A 22,473-nucleotide genomic window follows, 5' to 3' on the forward strand; every position below is an offset into this window, starting at 1 on the left:
TGAGAGAGAGAGAGAGATGGGGGGAGGGATGGAGAGAGAGAGAGAGAGAGAGAGAGAGAGATGGGGGGAGGGATGGAGAGATGGAGAGATGGAGAGAGATGGGGGCAGGGATGGAGAGAAAGAGAGAGAGATGGGGAGGGATGGGGGGAGAGCGAGAGAGGGATGGGGGGAGAGCGAGAGAGGGATGGGGGGAGAGCGAGAGAGGGATGGGGGGAGGGATGGGGGGAGAGAGAGCGAGAGAGAGATGTGGGGAGGGATGGAGTGAGAGAGAGAGAGAGAGAGATGGGGGATGGATGGAGTGAGAGAGAGAGAGAGATGGGGGAGGGATAGAGAGAGAGAGATGGGGGGAGGGATGGAGAGAGAGAGAGAGATGGGGGGAGGGATGGAGAGAGAGAGAGAGAGATGGGGGAGGGATGGAGAGAGAGAGAGAGATGGGGGGAGGGATGGAGAGAGAGAGAGAGATGGGGGGAGGGATGGAGAGAGAGAGAGAGATGGGGGGAGGGATGGAGAGAGAGAGAGAGAGATGGGGGGAGGGATGGAGAGAGAGAGAGATGGGGGGAGGGATGGAGAGAGAGAGAGAGAGATGGGGGGAGGGATGGAGAGAGAGAGAGAGAGATGGGGGGAGGGATGGAGAGAGAGAGAGAGAGAGGGGGGGAGGGATGGAGAAAGAGAGAGAGATGGGGGCAGGGATGGAGAGAGAGAGAGAGATGGGGGGGCGGCGAGAGAGAGAGAGATGGGGGGAGGGATGGGGGAGAGAGAGGGATGGGGGGACGGATGGGGGAGGGATGGAGAGAGATGGGGGGAGGGATGGAGAGATAGAGAGAGAGAGATGGGGGTAAGGATGGAGAGAGAGAGAGAGAGAGAGAGAGAGAGAGATGGGGGTAAGGATGGAGAGAGAGAGAGATGGGGGTAAGGATGGAGAGAGAGAGAGAGAGATGGGGGTAAGGATGGAGAGAGAGAGAGATGGGGGTAAGGATGGAGAGAGAGAGAGATGGGGGGAGGGATGGAGAGAGAGAGAGATGGGGGGAGGGATGGAGAGAGAGAGAGATGGGGGGGAGGGATGGAGAGAGAGAGAGATGGGGGGAGGGATGGAGAGAGAGAGAGATGGGGGGAGGGATGGAGAGAGAGAGAGATGGGGGGAGGGATGGAGAGAGAGAGAGATGGGGGGAGGGATGGAGAGAGAGAGAGATGGGGGGAGGGATGGAGAGAGAGAGAGATGGGGGGAGGGATGGAGAGAGAGAGAGATGGGGGGAGGGATGGAGAGAGAGAGAGATGGGGGGAGGGATGGAGAGAGAGAGAGATGGGGGAGGGATGGAGAGAGAGAGAGATGGGGGGAGGGATGGAGAGAGAGAGATGGGGGGAGGGATGGAGAGAGAGAGAGATGGGGGGAGGGATGGGAGAGAGAGAGATGGGGGGAGGGATGGAGAGAGAGAGAGAGATGGGGGGAGGGATGGAGAGAGAGAGAGAGATGGGGGGAGGGATGGAGAGAGAGAGAGAGATGGGGGGAGGGATGGAGAGAGAGAGAGAGATGGGGGGAGGGATGGAGAGAGAGAGAGAGATGGGGGGAGGGATGGAGAGAGAGAGAGAGATGGGGGGAGGGATGAGAGAGAGAGAGAGATGGGGGGAGGGATGGAGAGAGAGAGAGAGAGATGGGGGGAGGGATGGAGAGAGAGAGAGGAGAGAGAGATGGGGGGAGGGATGGAGAGAGAGAGAGAGATGGGGGGAGGGATGGAGAGAGAGAGAGATGGGGGGAGGGATGGAGAGAGAGAGAGATGGGGGGAGGGATGGAGAGAGAGAGAGATGGGGGGAGGGATGGAGAGAGAGAGAGATGGGGGGAGGGATGGAGAGAGAGAGAGATGGGGGGAGGGATGGAGAGAGAGAGAGATGGGGGGAGGGATGGAGAGAGAGAGAGATGGGGGGAGGGATGGAGAGAGAGAGAGATGGGGGGAGGGATGGAGAGAGAGAGAGATGGGGGGAGGGATGGAGAGAGAGAGAGATGGGGGGAGGGATGGAGAGAGAGAGAGATGGGGGGAGGGATGGAGAGAGAGAGAGATGGGGGGAGGGATGGAGAGAGAGAGAGATGGGGGGAGGGATGGAGAGAGAGAGAGATGGGGGGAGGGATGGAGAGAGAGAGAGATGGGGGGAGGGATGGAGAGAGAGAGAGATGGGGGGAGGGATGGAGAGAGAGAGAGATGGGGGGAGGGATGGAGAGAGAGAGAGATGGGGGAGGGATGGGAGAGAGAGAGAGAGAGAGATGGGGGGAGGGATGGGAGAGAGAGAGAGAGAGATGGGGGGAGGGTTGGGGAGAGAGAGAGAGAGATGGGGGGAGGGTTGGGGAGAGAGAGAGAGAGATGGGGGGAGGGATGGGGAGAGAGAGAGAGAGATGGGGGGAGGGATGGGGAGAGAGAGAGAGAGATGGGGGGAGGGATGGGGAGAGAGAGAGAGAGATGGGGGGAGGGATGGGGAGAGAGAGAGAGAGATGGGGGGAGGGATGGGGAGAGAGAGAGAGAGATGGGGGGAGGGTTGGGGAGAGAGAGAGAGAGATGGGGGGAGGGTTGGAGAGAGAGAGAGATGGGGGAGGGATGGGGAGAGAGGGAGAGATGGGGGGAGGGATGGAGAGAGAGAGAGATGGGGGAGGAATGGGGAGAGAGAGGATGGAGGGAGGGATGGAGAGAGAGGGAGAGATGGGGGGAGGGATGGGAGAGAGAGAGAGAGATGGGGGGAGGGTTGGGAGAGAGAGAGAGAGAAGGGGGGAGGGTTGGGGAGAGAGAGAGAGATGGGGGGAGGGTTGGGGAGAGAGAGAGAGATGGGGGGAGGGTTGGGGAGAGAGAGAGAGATGGGGGGAGGGATGGAGAGAGAGAGAGAGATGGGGGGAGGGATGGAGAGAGAGAGAGATGGGGGGAGGGTTGGGGAGAGAGAGAGAGAGAGATGGGGGAGGAATGGGGAGAGAGAGGGATGGAGGGAGGGATGGAGAGAGAGGGAGAGATGGGGGGAGGGATGGGGAGAGAGAGGGATGGGGGGAGAGATGGGGGAAGGGATGGAGAGAGAGAGAGGGAGAGATGGGGGGAGGGATGGAGAGAGAGAGAGATGGGGGGAGGGATGGAGAGAGAGAGAGATGGGGGAGGAGTGGGGAGAGAGGGAGAGATGGGGGAAGGGATGGAGAGAGAGAGAGAGAGGGAGAGATGGGGGAAGGGATGGAGAGAGAGAGAGAGAGAGAGATGGGGGAAGGGATGGAGAGAGAGAGAGAGAGAGAGAGAGAGAGAGAGAGAGAGAGATGGGGAAGGGATGGAGAGAGAGAGAGAGAGATGGGGAAGGGATGGAGAGAGAGAGAGAGAGATGGGGGAAGGGATGGAGAGAGAGAGAGAGAGATGGGGAAGGGATGGAGAGAGAGAGAGAGAGAGAGAGAGAGAGAGATGGGGAAGGGATGGAGAGAGAGAGAGAGAGAGAGAGAGAGAGAGATGGGGAAGGGATGGAGAGAGAGAGAGAGAGAGATGGGGAAGGGATGGAGAGAGAGAGAGAGAGATGGGGGAAGGGATGGAGAGAGAGAGAGAGAGATGGGGGAAGGGATGGAGAGAGAGAGAGAGAGAGAGAGATGGGGGAAGGGATGGTGAGAGAGAGAGAGAGAGATGGGGGAAGGGATGGAGAGAGAGAGAGAGAGAGAGAGAGAGAGAGATGGGGGAAGGGATGGAGAGAGAGAGAGAGAGAGAGAGAGAGAGATGGGGGAAGGGATGGAGCGAGCGGGAGAGATGGGGGAAGGGATGGAGAGAGAGAGAGAGAGAGAGATGGGGGAAGGGATAGAGAGAGAGAGATAGAGAGAGAGAGATGGGGGAAGGGATGGAGAGAGAGAGAGAGATGGGGAAGGATGGAGAGAGAGAGAGAGAGAGAGAGAGAGAGATGGGGGAAGGGATGGAGAGAGATTGGGGGGAGAGAGAGATGGGGAAAGAAGGGGGAAGAGAGGGAAGGGGAGAGGCAAGGACACAGAGGGCAGAAGAGAGAGGGGAGAGAGATGGACACTGGGGAGAGAGATGGGAGAAAGAGAGAGAGAGATTGGGGGAAGAGGGAGAGGCAAGGACACAGAGGGAAGAAGAGAGAGGGGTGGGAGATGGACACTGGGGAGAGAGTGTGGAGAGACATGGACACAGAGAGGGGAGAGAGATGGATACAGAGGCCGGAAGAGAGAGGAGGGGAGATGGACACAGAGGGGAGAGAGAGAGAGAGATTGGGGGAGAGAGAAATGGGAGAGAGGGGGGGAAGAGCGGGAGGAGGAGACGCAAGGACACAGAGGGTGGAAGCGAGAGGGGAGAGAGATGGTCGCAGTGAGGGGAGAGAGATGGATACAGAGGGGATAGGATCTGACACAAAGGGAGAGAGAGAGAGAGAAAGAGTTCAAGATCACTCCTGACAGATGGACATCAATTCGGATTCTCTGCATTGCTACATCAAGTGTGTGGGCTGACATTGACTACTTGTGCAAGCAAAAACAATGCCAGGTATCTCATTAAATAGGGAGAAATGTGTTTTACATTGGACTGTGTTTTGATGACATTACGTTGGCTATACACTTTATATACATGTCCGTGGCTGAGACAATAATTTTGTGAAATGTCCGTGGTGCAACATATTGGTGCCTATCCCGTGTCTAAACAAAGTGCCAGTGTGCAGGAGATTATTTTTTAGCTCTTGGAGAGTTCAGGACAATCCACAGGGTTGGCAATCTGAGTAACATAAACTATGGTGAATTCAGCCTGTACCTTGGAGTGGCTGCAGTTGTATATGAGCATTAACTGTACATGTAGCTTCCACCCTCAGCTACCAATCTTATTGACTTGGAGTTTCCTAGATAGCACCATTGCAGTAAAATTTGCAATGATTTTTGCCGACAGGAACTTGCACCTAAATTTCTTGCTGAGCTCATTTGCCTATGTTGCAACACAAAAGCCCATAGAAACAAGTGTAAATTCTGCAGTATTCTCTTGTATTCTAATTCCTATTTTCTAATTGGCTAGAAGAGAGGTTTAACTTAATGGTTGTTGTCATGTCCCAGTAAAATTGATTAAAAACTGTATGCTAACATTTTTTTTTGCTCTCTTATTTTTTTCCTTCATGGGATGTGAGCACCGCTGGCAAGACCAGCATTTTTTGCTCATCCCTAATTGCCCTTGAGAAGTTGGTGGTGGAGCTGCCTTCTTGTGTCCACCTGAGTGGCTTGCTAGGCCAGAGTCAACCAGATTGCTGTGGGCCTAGAGTTGCATGTAGGCCAGATTAGGTAAGGATGGCAGATTTCCTTCCCTAAAGGACATCAGTGAACCAGATGGGTTTTTACGACAATCCGACAGCTTCATGGTCGCCATGAAACTAACTTTTTACTCCAAGTTTTATTTAATTAATTGAATTTAAATTCCCCAGCTGCTGTGGTGGGATTTGAACTCGCCGAATTGTTAGTCTATGTCTCTGGATTACTAGTTCAGTAACGTAACACTATGTATATTTATTTATTTTCATATATGCCTGCCCAAAGCGTTAATGACTATTTATAATCATGAAGAAGTCAGCGATTCTAGGAACTCTGGAGTTGTGCTTTAGTAATTTACAAAATGAAGTGACTTTTTGGAAGAAAGCTAAGGACAGGCAATACAACCTCAATGGTGACATTAAAAAGAGGGTGCAGGAACAGAGAGAGAAATACAGTGGGTTCACATGCATAAATCTTTGAAGGCGGCAGGACAAGTTGATAAAGCATGTAGGATCCTTAGCTTTATTAATAGAGGCAGGGGGTAGGATGTTGTTGCAGTGATAGCAGCCACAGCAGCAGGCCAGAAGGTAAGGGGAGACCCCTGCCTCGGCCCTCTGTCAGACCCTGATGCTGTTTCACAGCGGGCAGGCAATTAACCCCTGCCTCCGGAATTGCCAACCAATTGGAAGGCCAGCATCTCTGCAGTACTGGCAGCACCACCGGGAACGGTGATCACTGCTGGTATTGCAGGAGGCCCTGAGAAGAGAGAAGACCCCGGTGAGGTAAGTGGGGTCAGGGTCGCCAGAGCCATTTAGCTAGGCCCCAGCGAAGGTGTTGGGGCGGTATTGGGTGGGGTGTGTCTTCTTGGGCGGGATGGATGGCAGCAATCGCCTCCGGGGACCATGGATTGCCCCAAAGAAGGTACCCCCCCCCCCCTCCCACCCCACTAGGAGGCTGCCAAGTTTTACCTGGCGGTGTCTCTCCACAGCAGCAGGCCCCTCTGACTTCAATAAAATTGAGATGGAGGCAGGAAGAGGCCCTTAAGTGGCCATTAATTGTGCTCACCTCCAAGGGCAGAGCAAAATCCTGCCTATGGAATACTAAAGTGAGGAAGTAAATCAATTGTTAGGCCTAGACTGGACTATTGTGTCCTATTCTGGGCACCACGCTTTGGGAAGGATGCCAAATACTTGGACAGGTGCGGAAGAGATTTACTGGAATCTACAAGGGACTTTAGTTATGTCAAGAGACTGCAGAAGCTGAGGTTGTTCTCCTTAGAGCAGAGAGGGCTAAGGGGAGATTTAGTAGAGATATTCAAAATTATGGGGGGTTTTGATACAATAGTTAGGGAGAAACTGTTTCCAGTGGTAGGAAAGCCAGCACAGACTTGTTAAGGGCTAATCGTGTTTAAATAACTTCCTTGAATTTTTTGATGAGTTAACATGGAGGGTTGATGAGGGTAATATGTTTGATTTAAATAAAAGCTAAATACTGCGGATGCTGGAAATCTGAAATAAAAACAGAAAGTGCTGAAAATACTCAGCAGATCTGGCAGCATTGTGGAGAGAGAAACAGAGTTAACGTTTCAGGTCAGTGACCTTTCATCAGAATGTTGATATGGTTGATGTGGTGTGCATGGACTTCCAAAAGGCATTTAATAAAGTGTTACATAACAGGCTTGTCAGCAAATTTAGAGCCCATGGAAGAAAAGGGACAGTAGCAGCAAGGGTATGAAATTGGCTGAGTAACAGGAAACAGAGTGGTGGGGAACAGTTGTTTTTCAGACTGCGGGAAGGTATATAGTGGGATTCTCCAGGGGTCACTGTTCGGACCCCTGCTTTTCTTGATATACATTAATGACCTAAACTTGGGTGTGCAGGGCACAATTTCAAAATTTGCGGATGACACAAAACTTGGAAGTATTGTGAGCTGTGAGGAAGATAGTGATAAATTTCAAGAGGACATAGGCAGTGCAGTGGAATAGGCGGACAAGTAGCAGATGAAATTTAATGCAGATAAGTGTGAAGTGATTCATCTTGGTAGGAAGAATGAGGAGTGGCAATATGAAATAAAGGGTTCAATTCTAAATGGGGTGCAGGAGCAGAGGGACCTGGGGGGTATATGTGCACAAATCATTGAAGGTTGCAGGGTAGGTTGAGAAAGTGGTTAATAAAGCATATGGGATCCTGTGCTTTATAAATAGGGGCATAGAGTACAAAAACAAGGAAGTTATCATAAACCTGTATAAAACACTGGTTTGGCCTCAACTAGAGTATTGAGTTCTGGGCATTACACTTGAGGAAGGATGTTAAGGCATTAGAGAGGGTACTGAAAAGACTCATGAGAATGGTTCCAGGGATGAGGAACTTCTGTTACATGGCTAGATTGGAGAAGTTGGGTCTGTTCTCCTTGGAGAAGAAACGTTTAAGCGGAGATTTGATAGCGGTGTTCAAAATCATGAGGGGTCTGGACAGAGTAATATGGGGAAAAACGGTTCCCATTGGCAGAAGGATCCAGAGCCAGAGGACCAATTTAAGGCAAAAGAAGCAATGACATAAGGAAAAACTTTTTACACAGCGAGTGGTTAGGGTCTGGAATGCACTGCCTGAGAGTGTGGTGGAGGCTGATTCAATCAAGGCCTTTGAAGAGAACTGGATAAATATCTGAAGGGAAGAAGTTTGCAAGGATATGGGGTAAAGGTGGGGCAGTGGGACTAGGTGAGTTGTTCTTGCAGAGAGCTGGTATGGACATGATGGGCTGAATGGCCTCCTTCTGTGCTGTAACCGTTCTACGATTCTATGATACTAAGTGTCAGTAACCAGAGGACAGAGATTTAAGATAATTTGCAAAAGAACTGCAGGTATTTTTATTTTACACAATGAGTTGTTGTGATCTGGAATGCACTGCCTGAAAGGGTAATGGAAGCAGATTCAGTAGTAACTTTCAAAAGGGGCATTAAATAAATACTTAAAAAGGAAAAATTTGCAGGGTTATGTGGGAAGAGCACGGGAGAGTGGGACTAATTGAATAGCTCTTTCAAAGAGACAGCACAGGCACGATGGGTCAAATGGCTCCCTTCTGTGCTGTACGATTCTATGCCTACTTTTTTGTTAACAAAGAAAATCAAGAAATATTTTAAATTATATCAAATTTTCACTTTAAAGCACGATAAATGAATTTGTAAATATGTTTCACTGCTCAAGTACCTCAGCTCAAATTCTGCGTCTGTGTCTGTTTCAGCTGCATCAGTCTGTAGTCCAGAATTTACGAGTGATTCAGTCATTTTCCCTTGTTCGTAGTGTTGCCCCAGGCAAAAGAAATTATCTTTCCCCGCAGTAAAGAGCCATCTTTTGTTACGGTCACGAGGAGTAACTATGGTGACCCTTTCCCACTCACACCCGGGTCTTGGACTATCAACATTGAGGCAGAAGGAGTGCTGTTGGTGAGAACAATAATATATTATAGCTCAGTAAAATTTTCATCTGTAGCTTTTAAAATGGATTGAACATCTGTTGGGACGAAAGTAAACTTTCCAGTCAGATTCAGTCTTTGAGTTGATTGTCTAATGTATCTATGTATTTTTAAACTTGTACAGGATTACCTGATCCTGCTGCCTAGTGATTATTACGAAGCTCCGATTCTGCAGTTACAAGTGACTGATCCCTGCACTCATGCAGCTAATCCTGAACAAGTGGGAAAAAAGTAAGCAAAACAGAGATAGAAAATTTCTGTAGATTTCAGAGTTGAAGATATTAAGGACAGTACACAGTTGGGAGTGAAATCCTTACCTTTTGTTTTGTACATGAAGATCCTTGATGTTTCGGAACACTGAAGTCGCGAGTTACCAATTGCTCCCACCCCCCACATAGTAAAATAAAAATCAGAATACCCCTGTGCTCACTGACCACATTAGCTCACGTCTGGTAACACTTCAATTTTAAAATTCTCATCCTTGTTTTCAAATTCCTCCATTGCCTCACTCCTCCCTATCTTTGTACCCTTCTCCAGCCCCACAACCCTGCAAGATACCTTTACTTGTCCAGTCGTGGCCTCTTGTCCATCCCCGATTTTAATCGCTCCACCATCAATGGCCGTGCCTTCAGATGCCCGAGCCCTAAGCTCTGGAAATCTCTCCCTAAACATCTCCGCCACCCTCTCCTTTAAGACTCCCCTTAAAACCTACTTCTTTGACCAAGCTTTTGTTGACCTGTCTCTTATCTCCTTATGTGGTTTGGTGTCAAATTTTGTTTGATAACACCCCTGTGAAGTGTCTTGGGATATTTTGCAATATTAAAGGCACTATATAAATGGAAATTGTTGTTTCTTAATTATATTATGTTGATTATTTTTTTTGTACTTTGATTATTTTTGAGATAGACAACATTTTTGATTTTTGAATGTTTATTAATTTGATCTTGAATTATGGTTTCCAAGGTTTGCCCAAAACAGACAGTGGAATATATGGTCTGGAGTTAGCCAGTCTATCCTTCGCTCTCTACCTCAACAGGGTTATTACATCAATCATAACCAATCCTTCAGGGTCATTTTCATATCTAAGGAGGATTGAAACATTAGGACCAGGGCCTCACCTATCTGCACGCTGTCTTTGTTCAACAGTCTAGACTTCATAACATCAGTAATTTAACAACCTTGAGCTCCACTGAATTTTTCAGATTCTTTTTCTCCAGCTAGCTTCAGAATTTTGAAGGATTTTGATAGAGTAAATAAATAGACACTGTTTCCATTGGCAGGAGGGTTGTTAACCAGAGGGCATAATTTACGATAATTGGCAAAAAATCCAGGGAGGAGATGAGAATTTTTTTTATGCAGCAAGTTGTTTTGATCTGAAATGCACTGCCTGAAAGTGCAGTGGAAACAGATTGAATAGTAACATTCAAAAGGGATATAGGATTGAAAAGGAAACATTGCAAGGCTGTGGGGAAAGAGCAGAGGGAATTAGGTTAATTGGATACCTCTTTCAAAGAGCTGGTACAATCACGATGGGCAGAATGGCCTCCTTCAGTGTTCTACACTTCTGTGATCTCCAGAAATGTTTCCATATCCTCCTGGAGTGCATGTACTTTCCCATTTCCACCATCAATAGAATATGCAGAAACAGGCCATTCGGCCCAGGAGGTCCATGCCATGTTTATGCTCCGCATGAGCCTCCTTCCACCTTACGTTATTTCACCTTTATATTATCTCACCCTACCAGTATATCCTTCTATTCCTTTCTCCCTCATGTACTTATCTAGATTCCCCTTAAGTGCATCTGTACTATTCGCCTCAACCACTCCATGTGGTAGCAAGTTCCACATTCTCACCATTTTTTGGATACGAACTTTCTCCTGAATTCACTATTGGATTTATTAGTGACCATCTTATATTTATGGCCCAGACTTTTGGATTCCCCACAGAAGTGGAAACGTTTTCTGTATGTCAACTGTATCAAACGCCTTCATAATTTTAAAGAACTCTTATCTGGTCACCCTTCAGAGTCCAGAGTTCAGTCTTTCTTGACATTTATAATGTCTTCGTTCTGTTATCATACATATAAGTTTTTTTCCACCGTCTCTAGTGCCTCTATATCTTTTTTGCAATGTGGAGACTAGAGCTGTGTACAGAACTCTAGTGTGGTCCACCCAAGGTTCTGTTTAAGTTTAACATAACATCTGCCATTCAGTTGACTTAACTCTAAATTACCCTCAACAGCTGCTTGTTATACAAGTATCTGCCTTTGGATATCTTCCCATCTGCTGGAGCCGATGATGGCACGTACACTGTTGATGGCAAACAGCAACTTTCAATGCAAACACCAACATCTTACCGCACAAAGATGGCTGATCTCACCGGCAGACAGGTACAAAAGAATGCCAATCAAAGTTTATATTCAGTCCATGGGGCTGTTATTTTTTTAATTCAGGCATTTAGAAATTAGTAAATTTATTTTGCTAATTGCACTGAAAACTGCTTAACTATTAAAATAAGTAATACAAGGGCCTGATTTTCTGCATATTGAGTTTTGCCCACGGGTGGTATATTCTCACAGAACTGAATTTACAGAAATTTCATGGATCATCTCATGGGAGATCAATTGGATACATTGCCAGGGGGAATCCCATGTTAAACAGGAGTACTGTGCTGGTGTGTGCTTGGAAATTAAAGTGGAGCCTTTAAAATAGGCAGGTCTGACTGCAATACAGCAACAGTGGATTGGGGGAATAGCTGGTACTCTGACTCAGGGAATTCACTGTCCAGTAAGTGCACTGGATGACTCAAGTATGCTTTTGACCCACCTCTCAAAAATGTCTTCTGTTTGAGCAGCTGATACAGACAGTTGAAAGAGGGACAAGTGCAATGCAAGGGGAACTATAGTGTGTGGTGAGGATGCAACGTTACTTAATTCACAGAGTGCAACAGAACAGTGAGGAGTGATTGAGTACAGGCTAGTTTCCCAGTGGATGCCAAGAGAAAGAAAGATCCTGCATTTCTATAGCACCTTTCATGACCTCAGGACATCCTAAAATGCTTTGCAACCAATGAACTACTTTATGACATGTCGTCATAGTTGTAATGCAGGAAATGTGGTGCACAGCAAGCTCCTACAAACAGCAATGTGATAATGATTGGTTAATCTGTTTTATTGATGTTGGTTGAGGATTGGTCCAGAACACCAGGGAGAACTCACCTACGCTTCTTCGAAATAATGCCATGGCATCTTTTACATCCACCTGAGAGGGCAGAAAGTTGAAGTGTCTCATCTGAAAACAGAATGCTGCCCATGACTTTGGAGTTATGGGGTCCAGAGTTCATGGGTACACACCTGAAAAGTAAGATGTACAAGGAACATCCCATCTGTGTGCAGTTGCTAAGCTGACAGTTGTGTTGTAGCTATCACAACAGGAGCTTTGATAAAGTAAATAAGGAGAAACTGTTTCCATTGGCAGGTGGGTCAGTAACCAGAGGACACAGATTTAAGGAAATTGTCAAAAGAACCAGAGAGGAGAATTTTTTTTTTTGCACAGCAAGTTGTGATCTGGAATGCACTGCCTGAAAGGGCAGTGGAAGCAGATTCAATAGTAACGTTCAAAAGGGAATTGGAAAAATGCTTGATGAGGACAAATTTGCAGGGCTATGGGGAGTGGGACAATTGGACGGCTCTTTCAAGGAGCCAGCACAGGCACATTAGACCAAATGGCCTCCTCCTATAGTATGATTTTATGAACATCAGGGAAATTTCATTCCCAATGTTAGTGGAGCATGTGAGAGCCTCTTTGGAAATTGCTGCAGATACCGTCCTAGGGACCATGCGGTGCAGAGAGGCTGAACTAAACACGAAAGTGCTAATACTCGGAGTCGATGTAGGTTTGCGTCCCACTCTGCTCAGTTCCAATCTAAAGCCATTTAAAGCAGGGGGACACCGATTAGAGGCTTTTTGCCAATGAAAAATCAAAGGTGGTCGTTCTTGGACAGTTCACAGTGTCTCCTTATGGCGAGACCTGGAGAGATTCAGTCATGGTCTCACTGAAGAAAGAAAAATAACTGAGAACAGAAATTAATGAATATTCTTTTTTTTAAAATATTGTGTATTTAGAATTAATATGTAAAACTTGAGCATGCCACATCCAGTCGTGAACGAATAAAAAATATATATTATAAACACAAAAAAAACCTTTTCTTACATAAATGTTTTGCAAAGTATAAATACAAAACTTGTTTTTTTCATTCGTTCATGGGATGTAGGCGTCACTGGCTAGGCCTGCATTTATTGCTCATCCCTAATTGCCCTTGGGAAGGTGGTGGTGAGCTGCCTTCTTGAATCGCTGCAGTCCATGGGGTGTAGGAACGTCCACAGTGCTGTTAGGAAGGGAGTTCCAGGATTTTGACCCAGCACCACTGAAGGAACGGCGATATAGTTCCAAGTCAGGATGGTGTGTGCTTTGGAGGGGAACTTGCAGGTGGTGGTGTTCCCATGCATCTGCTGCCCTTGTCCTTCTAGGTGATCGAGGTTGCGGGTTTGGAAAGTTCTGTCGAAGGAGCCTTGGTGAGTTGCTGCAGTGCATCTTATAGATGGTACACATTGCTGCCACTGTGCGCGGTGGTGGAGGGAGTGAGTGTTGAAGATGGTGGATGGGGTGCCGATCAAGCAGGCTGCTTTGTTCTGGATGGTGTTGAGCTTCTTGAGTGTTGTTGGAACTGCACCCATTCAGGTAAGTGGAGAGTATTCCATCATACTCCTAACTTGTGCCTTGTATATGGTGGACAGGCATTGGGGAGTCAGGAGTTTCTCACCGCAGAATTCCCAGACTCTGACGTGCTCTTGTAGCCACAGTATTTATGTGGCGACTCCAGTTCAGTTTCTGGTCAATAGTAACCCCCAGGATGTTGACAGTGGGGGATTCAGCGATGGTAATGCCATTGGACATTAAGGGGAGATGGTTAGATTCTCTCTTGTTTGAGATGGTCATTGCCTGGCATTTGTATGGCACAGATGTTATTTGCTACGTATCAGCCCAAGCCTGGATATTGTCCAGGTCTTGCTGCATCTGGACATGGCTGCTTCAGTATCTGAGGAGTCGCAAATGGTCACAAACATTGTGCAATCATCAGCAAACATCCCCACTTCTGACCTTATGATGGAGAGAAGGTCATTGATGAAGCAGCTGAAGATATTGGGCCTAGGGCACTACTTTGAGGAACACCTGCAGTGATGTCCTGGGACTGAGATGATTGACCTCTAATAACCACAACCATCTTCCTTTGTGCTAGGTATGACTCCAACAGCGGAGAGTTTTTCCCCTGATTCCCATTGACCTCAGTTTTGCCAGGGTTCCTTGATGCCATATTTGATCAAATGCTGCCTTGATCTCAAGGGCAATCTCACCTCACCTCTTGAGTTCAGGTCTTTTGTCCATGTTTGGACCAAGGCTGGAATGAGGTCATGAGCTGAGTGGACCTGGAGGAACCCAAACTGAGCATCACTGAGCAGGTTATTGCTATGCAAGTGCCGCCTGATCGCACTGTCGATAATCCCTTCCATCACTCTGATGATTGAGAGAAGACTGATAGGGCGGTAATTGGCCGGGTTGGATTTGTCCTGCTTTTTGTGTACAGGACATACTTGGACAATTTTCCACTTTGTCAGGTAGATGCCAGTATTGTAGCTGTACTGCTAGTTCTGGAGCACAAGTCTTTTGTGCTATTGCTGGAATGTTTTCAGGGCTCATAGCCTTTGCAGTGTCCAGTGCCTTCAGCCGTTTCCTGATATTACGCGAAGTGAATCAATTGGCTGAAGTCTGGCATCTGTGATGCTGGATAGCTCAGAAGGAGGCTGAGATGGATCCTCCATTTGGCACTTCTGGCTGAAGATGGATGCAAATGCTTCAGCCTTGTCTTTTGCACTGATGTGCTGGGCTACCCCATCATTGAGGCTGGGGATATTTCTGGAGCCTCTTCCTCATGTCAGTTGTTTAATTGTCCACGACCATTTATGACTGGATGTGGTAGGACTGCAGAGCTTAGATCTGCTCCGTTGGTTGTGGGATTGCTTAGCCCTGTCTGTTGCTGCTTGTGCTGTTTGGCACACAAGTAGCCCTGTGTTGTAGCTTCACCAGGTTGACACCTCATTTTGAGGTATGCCTGATGCTGCTCCTGGCATGCCCTCCTGCACTCTTCATTGAACTAGGGTTGGTCCCCCAGCTTGATGGTAATGGTAGAGTGGGGGATATGTCGGGCCATAAGGTTACAGAATGTGGTTGAATACAAGTCTGCTGCTGCTGATGGCCCACAGCGCCTCATGAATGTCCAGTTTTGAGTTGCTAGATCTGTTTGAAATCTATCCCATTTAGCACGGTGGTAGTTCCACACAACACAATGGAGGGTATCCTCAATCTGAAGACAGGACTTCATCTCCACAAGGACTGTGTAGTGGTCACTCCTACCAATGCTGTCATGGTGATTGGTGAGGACGAGGTCAAGTATGTTTTTCCCTCTTGTTGGTTCCCTCACCACCTGCTGCAGACCCAGTCTAGCAGCTATGTCCTTTAGGACTTGGTCAGCTCAGTCAGTAATGGTGCTACTGAGCCACTCTTGGTGATGGACATTGAAGTCCCCCACCCAGAGTACATTCTGCGCCCTTGCCACCCTTAGTGCTTCTTCCAAGTGCTGTTCAACATGGAGGAGTACTGATTCATCAGCTGAGGGAGGGTGGTAGGTGGTAATCAGCAGGAGGTTTCGTTGCCCATGTTAGACCTGATGCCATGAGACTTCATGGGGTCCGGAGTCAATGTTGAGGACTCCCAGAGCAACTCCCTCCCAACTACATACCACTGTGTCGCCACCTCTGCTGGATCTGTCCTGGACATACCCAGGGATGGTGATGCTGGTGTCAGTGACATTGTCTGTCAGGTGTGATTCCGTGAGTATGACTATGTCAGGCTGTTGCTTGACTAGTCTGTGGGATAGCTCTCCCAATTTTGGCACAAGTCCGCAGATGTTAGTAAGGAGGACTTTGCAGGGTCGACAGGGCTGGGTTTGCCGTTGTCGTTTCTAGTGCCTAGGTCGATGCCGGGTGATCCGTCTGGTTTCATTCCTTTTCTTAGACTTTGTCATGGTTTGATACAACTGAGTGGCTTGCTAGGCCATTTCAGAGGGTATTTAAGAGTCAACCACTCTGCTTTGGGTCTGGATTCACATGTAGGCCAGACCAGGTAAGCACGGCAGATTTCCTTCCCTAAAGGACATTAGTGAACCAGTTGGGATTTTATAACAATCGACAATGATTTCATGATCACCACTAGACTAGCTTTTTAATTCTAGATTAATTAATTGAATTCAAATTTCACCATCTGCTGTGGTTGGATTCAAACCCATGTCCCCAGAGAATTAGCCTAGGCGTCTGGATTACTAGTGTTGGGATTTAAAGTAAAATTGATCCATTTTTTTCCACACATGGTCAGATTTTCCACTAAATCATTAATATCCACCTTGTTTGCATATCAATGTTGCCCTGTTGTTTTGTCAAAGTCCTGCTAGTTTTATATGTATTGAAAATATTTTTTCTGATTTACTGTAGTGTATTCTAAACCTTTATGCAGTCGCCTAACATACTCAGCTAAGCAGTGGAAAAACTGTTACCATATGTAGAATGATAGTCTGACTGTTAGTTAAATCCTAGTTAAACAAAGCATTTCTCCTACCACCAGACTTCTCTTTATCTCTTTTTTTTGGGGATTTATTTTTTGAAGTGTACATTGGACCTTGCAGGTGTGGGACTTGAGAGGAGCCCTCATCCAAGCTCATAGGTTGGTCTAAAGGGCTAGAAAAGTAGTTTTAACAGCTGTTGATATTTAAGGTTCTAGGGCTAAGAATGATGTTGTGGATAATAGGCACAGCTTACTTGTTTTGGTTAGGAGATATGTTTGTTCTTTAATGTGTTTGCAGCTGAAAGAACAAGAAAAAAAGCATGCTGACAGATATTTCTATGCTTATTTAAAGAAGTATTAGTGCATATGCAAAGATCTTATCGTCACTGTAATCACTGGCCCTCCTGTTTTCACTTTTTTCAGTGTGTACAGGGGTTTTGTCACAGCTGCATGATTCACACAATAGATGGGGAAGGCAGTGGCTGACTCTTTTTTTGAATTCATTCTTGGAATGTGGGTATTATTGGCAGGCTAGCATTTATTGTCCGACCCCAGTTGTTCTTGAGAAGGTGATGGTGAGTCACCTTCTTGAACCACAGCAAGCACAGTCATTTGGTATAACTTAGTGGCTTGCTAGGCTATATCAAGGGTAAGAGTCAATCACATTGCTATGGGTCTGGAGTCATATATAAGTCAGACCAGGTAAGGACAGGAGATTTCCTTCCCTAAAGGACATCAGTAAACCAGATAGATTTTTACTACAATCTGGTAGTTTCATCTTCTCCATTACTGATCCTCGGTTTTTATTCCAGATTTATTTAAGGAACTGAATTCCCCAGCTGCAATATGGTGGGATTCAAACCCATTTCTCTAGATCATTAGCCCCGGTCTCTGGATTACTAATCCAGTAACATAACCACTATGCTACTGTACCCATCTTCAGATCAAAGAGTCAAAGCTGAGAAGTTATAGCTTTTTCATTGTCCCTCCAAGTACCAAAACAGTTAAGTGTTTTGGCAGGAAATCCACAAGAATAGTTAGAATATTTTTGAATCCGCGCCCATCTTACTTGCAACTTCATGTTTGAACCTCTCCGATCAGGTTTCTGCCCTTGCCAGAGCACTGAAACAGCCCTTACCAAAGTCACAAATTACATCCTATGTGACTGTAACAATGGTAGACTATCTCTCTTTATCCTTTTCCATCTGTTTGCAATCTCTGACAGGGTTGACCACACCATTCTCCTCCAAACTCTCCTCTGTCATCAAGCAGGATGGAACTGCACTAGCCTGATTCCATTCTTATCTCCTGAAATCACTTCTCTCCCCGCCTTCATACAGTTACCTCTGATTTCACTTAAGGATCTATCCTTGGCCCCCTCCTATTTCTTATTGACAAGCTCCCCCTTAGCAGCATCATCCTCAAGCATATCAAATTCCACATGTTTGCCAACGATGCCTGGATCTAACTCGCCACCCTTACACTGTCTCTGATTCATTATGCTGCTTATTCCAGATCCAGTATTGGATGAGCAGAACTTTCCTCCAATTAAATATTGGGAACACTGAAGCAATTGTCTTCGTTCCCTGTTGTAAACTTCATTCCCTAACAACCAATTCCATCCCTCTCCCTGGCAACTGTCTGAGGTAGAAACAGACTGTTTGCAACCTTGGTATCATATTGTCCCCAAGATAAGCTTTCAACCTGCGTCATCGCTAAGACCACCTACTTCCACTATGTTAAAGGGGCTATATGAACAAAAGTAACTGTTGATTTAGTTTGTCTTACAATTGATGGTTAATCAACTCATCAACTGTCCTTAACGGGAGAATAGCCAAAAATAATTACTTCAGGACAGCAATGACTCCAGGGATCAAATACAATTGTGGGTCAACATTTTTTTTACAAATGTTGGTAATACTTTTGCAGAGTTGGGAAGATCAGATGCACAATCATATCACGCAAGTAGTTATAGAGTCATAGAGTCGCACAGCATAGAAACAGGCCCTTCGGCCCACTGCGTCCATGCCGATCATAATGCCTATCTATACTAATCCCAAGTGCCTGCATTAATTCCATATCCCTCTATGCCTTGCTCATTCAAGTACCTGTCCAGATGCCTCTTAAATGTTACTACTGTTCCTGCCTCCACCACCTCCTCTGGCAGTTCATTCCAGATACCCACTATTCTTTGTGTGAAAAATGTACCCCTTTGATCCCCTTTAAACCTCCTCCCTCTCACCTTAAATCTATGCCCTCTAGTTTTAGTCACCCTTACCATGGGAAACAGACTCTGGCTATCTACCCTATCTGTGCCTCTCTCAATTTTATATACCTCTATCATGTCCCCTCAGCCTCCTTCGCTCCAGGGAAAACAGACCCAGCCTATCCAATCTCTTTTTATAACTCAAGCCCTCCAAACCAGGCAACATCCTTGTGAATCTTCTCTGCACCCTCTCTAGCTTAATCACATCTTTCCTGTAGTGCGGCGACCAGAACTGCACACAGTACTCCAAATGCAGCCTAACCAACGTTATGTACAACTGTAACATGACGTCCCATAAATTCATCCTAAAGTGTTTGGCTTGAGTGAAATCTTACCTTGTATTCCGTGTAGCCAGTGCAAAATAAAATGGAATTAATTAATCTGCATAATATTGTTAAAATGTATAATGGGAATAACACATCCAATTCTTGCCGGCAGTTAAAAGACTGCTATAATTTCTTTCTTCAATCATGCCTTCCATTTCCATTCCCAAAAATTCTTTCATGTCCACTCAGTGTCCATTTATTTGTCTTGTCGAGGCATTCATTCAATTTGATTTCTTATTATTAGTGTAAGATCTAATAGAAAGTGAAGACATTACCTTATTGTTATGGTGTGCCATCAGCCGTGTTTGAATTTAATTTCAGCTGCTAAACATCCACAGAGAGGCTCCAGAGAAGCCAATGCATTAGACTGAGTGTTCGGAGGTAGGGCATCATGTACAGAAGAAGCATGCAAGGCATGTTTAGACCCTGTTGCACTAACATCAGTTACTCATCCCTTCAGGTTCAGTTGCGGTTTAGAATTAAGATTCCTCAACCAGGCCAATATGTTCTTGTCCTCGAATATGCCAATGAAGATGAGAAACTGCACAAGCTTAAAGTGGCTGTACACAACCCTCTTGGAGCAGCTACTCAAGGGAAATTTAATCTGTACAGCTGCAAATACAGGTATGGTTATACACAACGGGATGCACCGAGTTAATATAGTGATACATCTCTCCTAGTTAATGTGGCTACACACAACAGGTCTGACCTTGGCAATGTAAAGATGAATCTCTGCTAGTTAGTGTGGTTAGACACAAGATGAATTAACCCAGCAGTATAGTCATAAAAAAAATGTACTGATGAATCTTTGTTAGTAGGTGTGGCTAAACCTAACAGAAATGATCCTGGCAATTTGGTGATAAAAAGCAAAATACTGTGATTGCTGGAAATATGAAATACAAACAGAAATTGCAATCAGCAAGTCTGACAATATCTGTGGAGAGTGAACAAAATGAATGTTTCATCATGTCATGATAAGTCTAGTTAGTGTATCATTGACGATGCAAAATAAGATCAGGAATTTCGATGGAATATTGTAATAAGTAGCTGTAATTTATTAGCATAAAATAAATGGACTGCATGGATATAAATGTTTAGAATTTTTGTATTTATAAAAGATGTAATTGTGACCATGTGCATTTACTGCAGTTTCCTTTGTCGGAGTGTTGCAATTGACCGACAGAATCGCCTTGTAGTTTATGACCTGCCTTCTTATGCTGACCTCCATCTACAGGGAACATTAGTCAGTTTTTTACTGGTAAGTCTATCATTAATTTTGATGTGTATACCATATATACAAACCATGTATTTCTTCAGTACTGTACATTTAGAGAGAGTTGCATTTGTAAGTTTATTGCTTTTCTTGAGGTAAGGTACATTTTCCAAGTCTGTTCCCATAGTAAGTTACCATAACTGCTGCTAGAACACATCAGGTAACAGCACACAGCATTTCCAACAGACATTGGTGATGGGCGAGGTACTCAGAAGATTGACCCTTAAGAGACAATCAATTATTTTACAAAAAAATGCCCTTTGGTAGTAATTGCGCAGCTCTGAAAGTTGGCTATGTCTGTTAACAAACATCTTCAAATTATATGCTTTCACCTACTGTGAAGTACAATTAAAGATCTGCAGTAAAATCTGATGGGTTGAAATTACAGGATTTGATATTAGTAACAAACATGTTGGTGCTTTCAAGTGACCTCTCTTTGTTTGCTATTTTAATGAGGGTGTTAGTCTGTTCAGTTTGTCCTGTTTTGTCGGCTGTCAATCAACATCCACACACAGTTGCAGTGGAGCAACCCGGGTAGCAATTGGGAACCAAGAATGGAATGTGTTACGGTCAAATGAGGAAGAGTCGAAGGGCTTCCCCCTTTTCCCTCTCTTTGTTTGACCACACCAGATTTAATTCTTTTTTAAACTGGCCAATTCAGTAGACATTTGATTGGTTCTTGCTATGATCATAGCAAGTAAATAATCGGACAGGTTTTCTTGTGTTTAACAAAGAAAGAGGTTAACTTTATTGCACTTAAACCGAATAATTAAAATAATAAACTATCTGCCAACTTGCACTCACACACACAGACCAAGGGCTGGATTTTATTTCCCCGGTAGCGTGCGGAAAAAATGGCGGCCCGCAATCTTGCGCGCATCGGCTCATATAAATACGCAGGGTGGTCTGCTCCCATCCACCACCTCCCCCCACCCCCCCCCCCCCCCCCCACCACCTGCAATCACATAGCGAAAAAGGGGCTCTGTGACACCATGAACAGCGTCAGCTGCCTCAACGCAGGCACCAGTGCCATTTTTATAAGGCTGCCATTCCTGCACATTTGAGCCCTGTACCTACCTCCACTACACTGCAAATAAATTTCTGACCTGTTTCCCCCTTCCCAATGCAATGAAAATAAATGGCCACCCCTTCCCCCCTCAAAACACTTACATTGAAGATTTGACCTCTTCCCCTCACCCCCCCACAATTGCACAAAGCGCAGAGATTACCCCTTTCCCTCCACTCCCCCCCCCCCCCCCCCAACACACTAAAGGGCATAGTTAACCCCACCCCCCCACCACCACTTCACTAAAAATCCTAAGCTCCCGCCTTCCCCACCTCAGTGGCACGGATTTTCCCTGGAAGGGAAAGTGAAGGCGCGTAAGTGCCACCCGTCATCCAGAAGATCCGAGACAGCCGGTAAGATCGTGGTGAATGGTATTTTTAAATTTATTCATTTCCTTTATTTAAATATTTGAAGTTGGGTTCCATTGCCAAGCGGTGGGGGGCCGTGACAGAGCATTGCCACCGTCAGGAAGCTCAGTCCTGGCAATCACTGCATCGGGCTCCATGGTGGCCCACCATCATCCTCCTCGCCACAGAGCCCGATGTCAGGAGCTCGACAAAATCTCGCAGAAAATAGGTTACAGAGTGGGGAAGGGTAGATTGGTTGAGTTAGAGTCCATAGAGAAAGAAAGGTATATATTCTGTGGAGTTTGGTGATTCAGCTGGCTTCTAGCTGAATTCAGTGGTCCTGTGGTTTTTGTTTGAAGAGATAGATGACAGATTTGGTGGGTTTATTGCAGACAGCGATGCGAATGATTTCCTCCAACGAGGTTTCTGATTGAAGACGGAGTATGCGGAGGCGGTCAGTCAACAGGCAGGATTTGAAGCTTTCGAGCTGGAATGGAGAGAGAGAGGGACCCCCACTTAGGTCTGCATGTGTCAAAGTCCAGATGCTTGCTGCTGCAGAGAAAGCACAAGCTTAAAACCATAGATGGGGAGCGGCTTGTCACATGACAGTCGCTCAGTGATTCAAGCATAGTAGTTAGCAGTATTTCCTCTTGCTAAAAGAAAAAGAACAAGACGTTCCCTTAAACTTCCTGGGTGTTAGTTCTTGCTGGAATGTGCAGACATATGAACATACGAATTAGGAGCAGGAGTAGGCCACTCGGCCCTTCGAGCCTGCTCCGCCATTCAGTAAGTTCATGGCTGAACTGACTACTCCACAT

General features: G+C 46.2%; 1 protein-coding gene across 3 annotated transcripts in view; it reads left to right on the plus strand.

Moving 5' to 3' along the window:
- The window catches only part of lama3 (laminin, alpha 3), a 456,248-nt gene that overhangs the window by 258,364 nt on the left and 175,411 nt on the right, over nucleotides 1-22,473 (plus strand). For all 3 annotated transcript variants that reach the window (XM_068031084.1, XM_068031086.1, XM_068031085.1), the window contains exons 24-28: nucleotides 8,533-8,675; nucleotides 8,829-8,935; nucleotides 10,946-11,093; nucleotides 19,430-19,593; nucleotides 20,119-20,227. In XM_068031084.1, the coding sequence (XP_067887185.1) occupies nucleotides 8,533-8,675; nucleotides 8,829-8,935; nucleotides 10,946-11,093; nucleotides 19,430-19,593; nucleotides 20,119-20,227 (671 nt within the window). The remainder of the gene's footprint in view (nucleotides 1-8,532; nucleotides 8,676-8,828; nucleotides 8,936-10,945; nucleotides 11,094-19,429; nucleotides 19,594-20,118; nucleotides 20,228-22,473) is intronic.

This window comes from Heterodontus francisci, chromosome 5 (assembly GCF_036365525.1).
Source record: "Heterodontus francisci isolate sHetFra1 chromosome 5, sHetFra1.hap1, whole genome shotgun sequence".
Classification (NCBI taxonomy): domain Eukaryota; kingdom Metazoa; phylum Chordata; class Chondrichthyes; order Heterodontiformes; family Heterodontidae; genus Heterodontus; species Heterodontus francisci.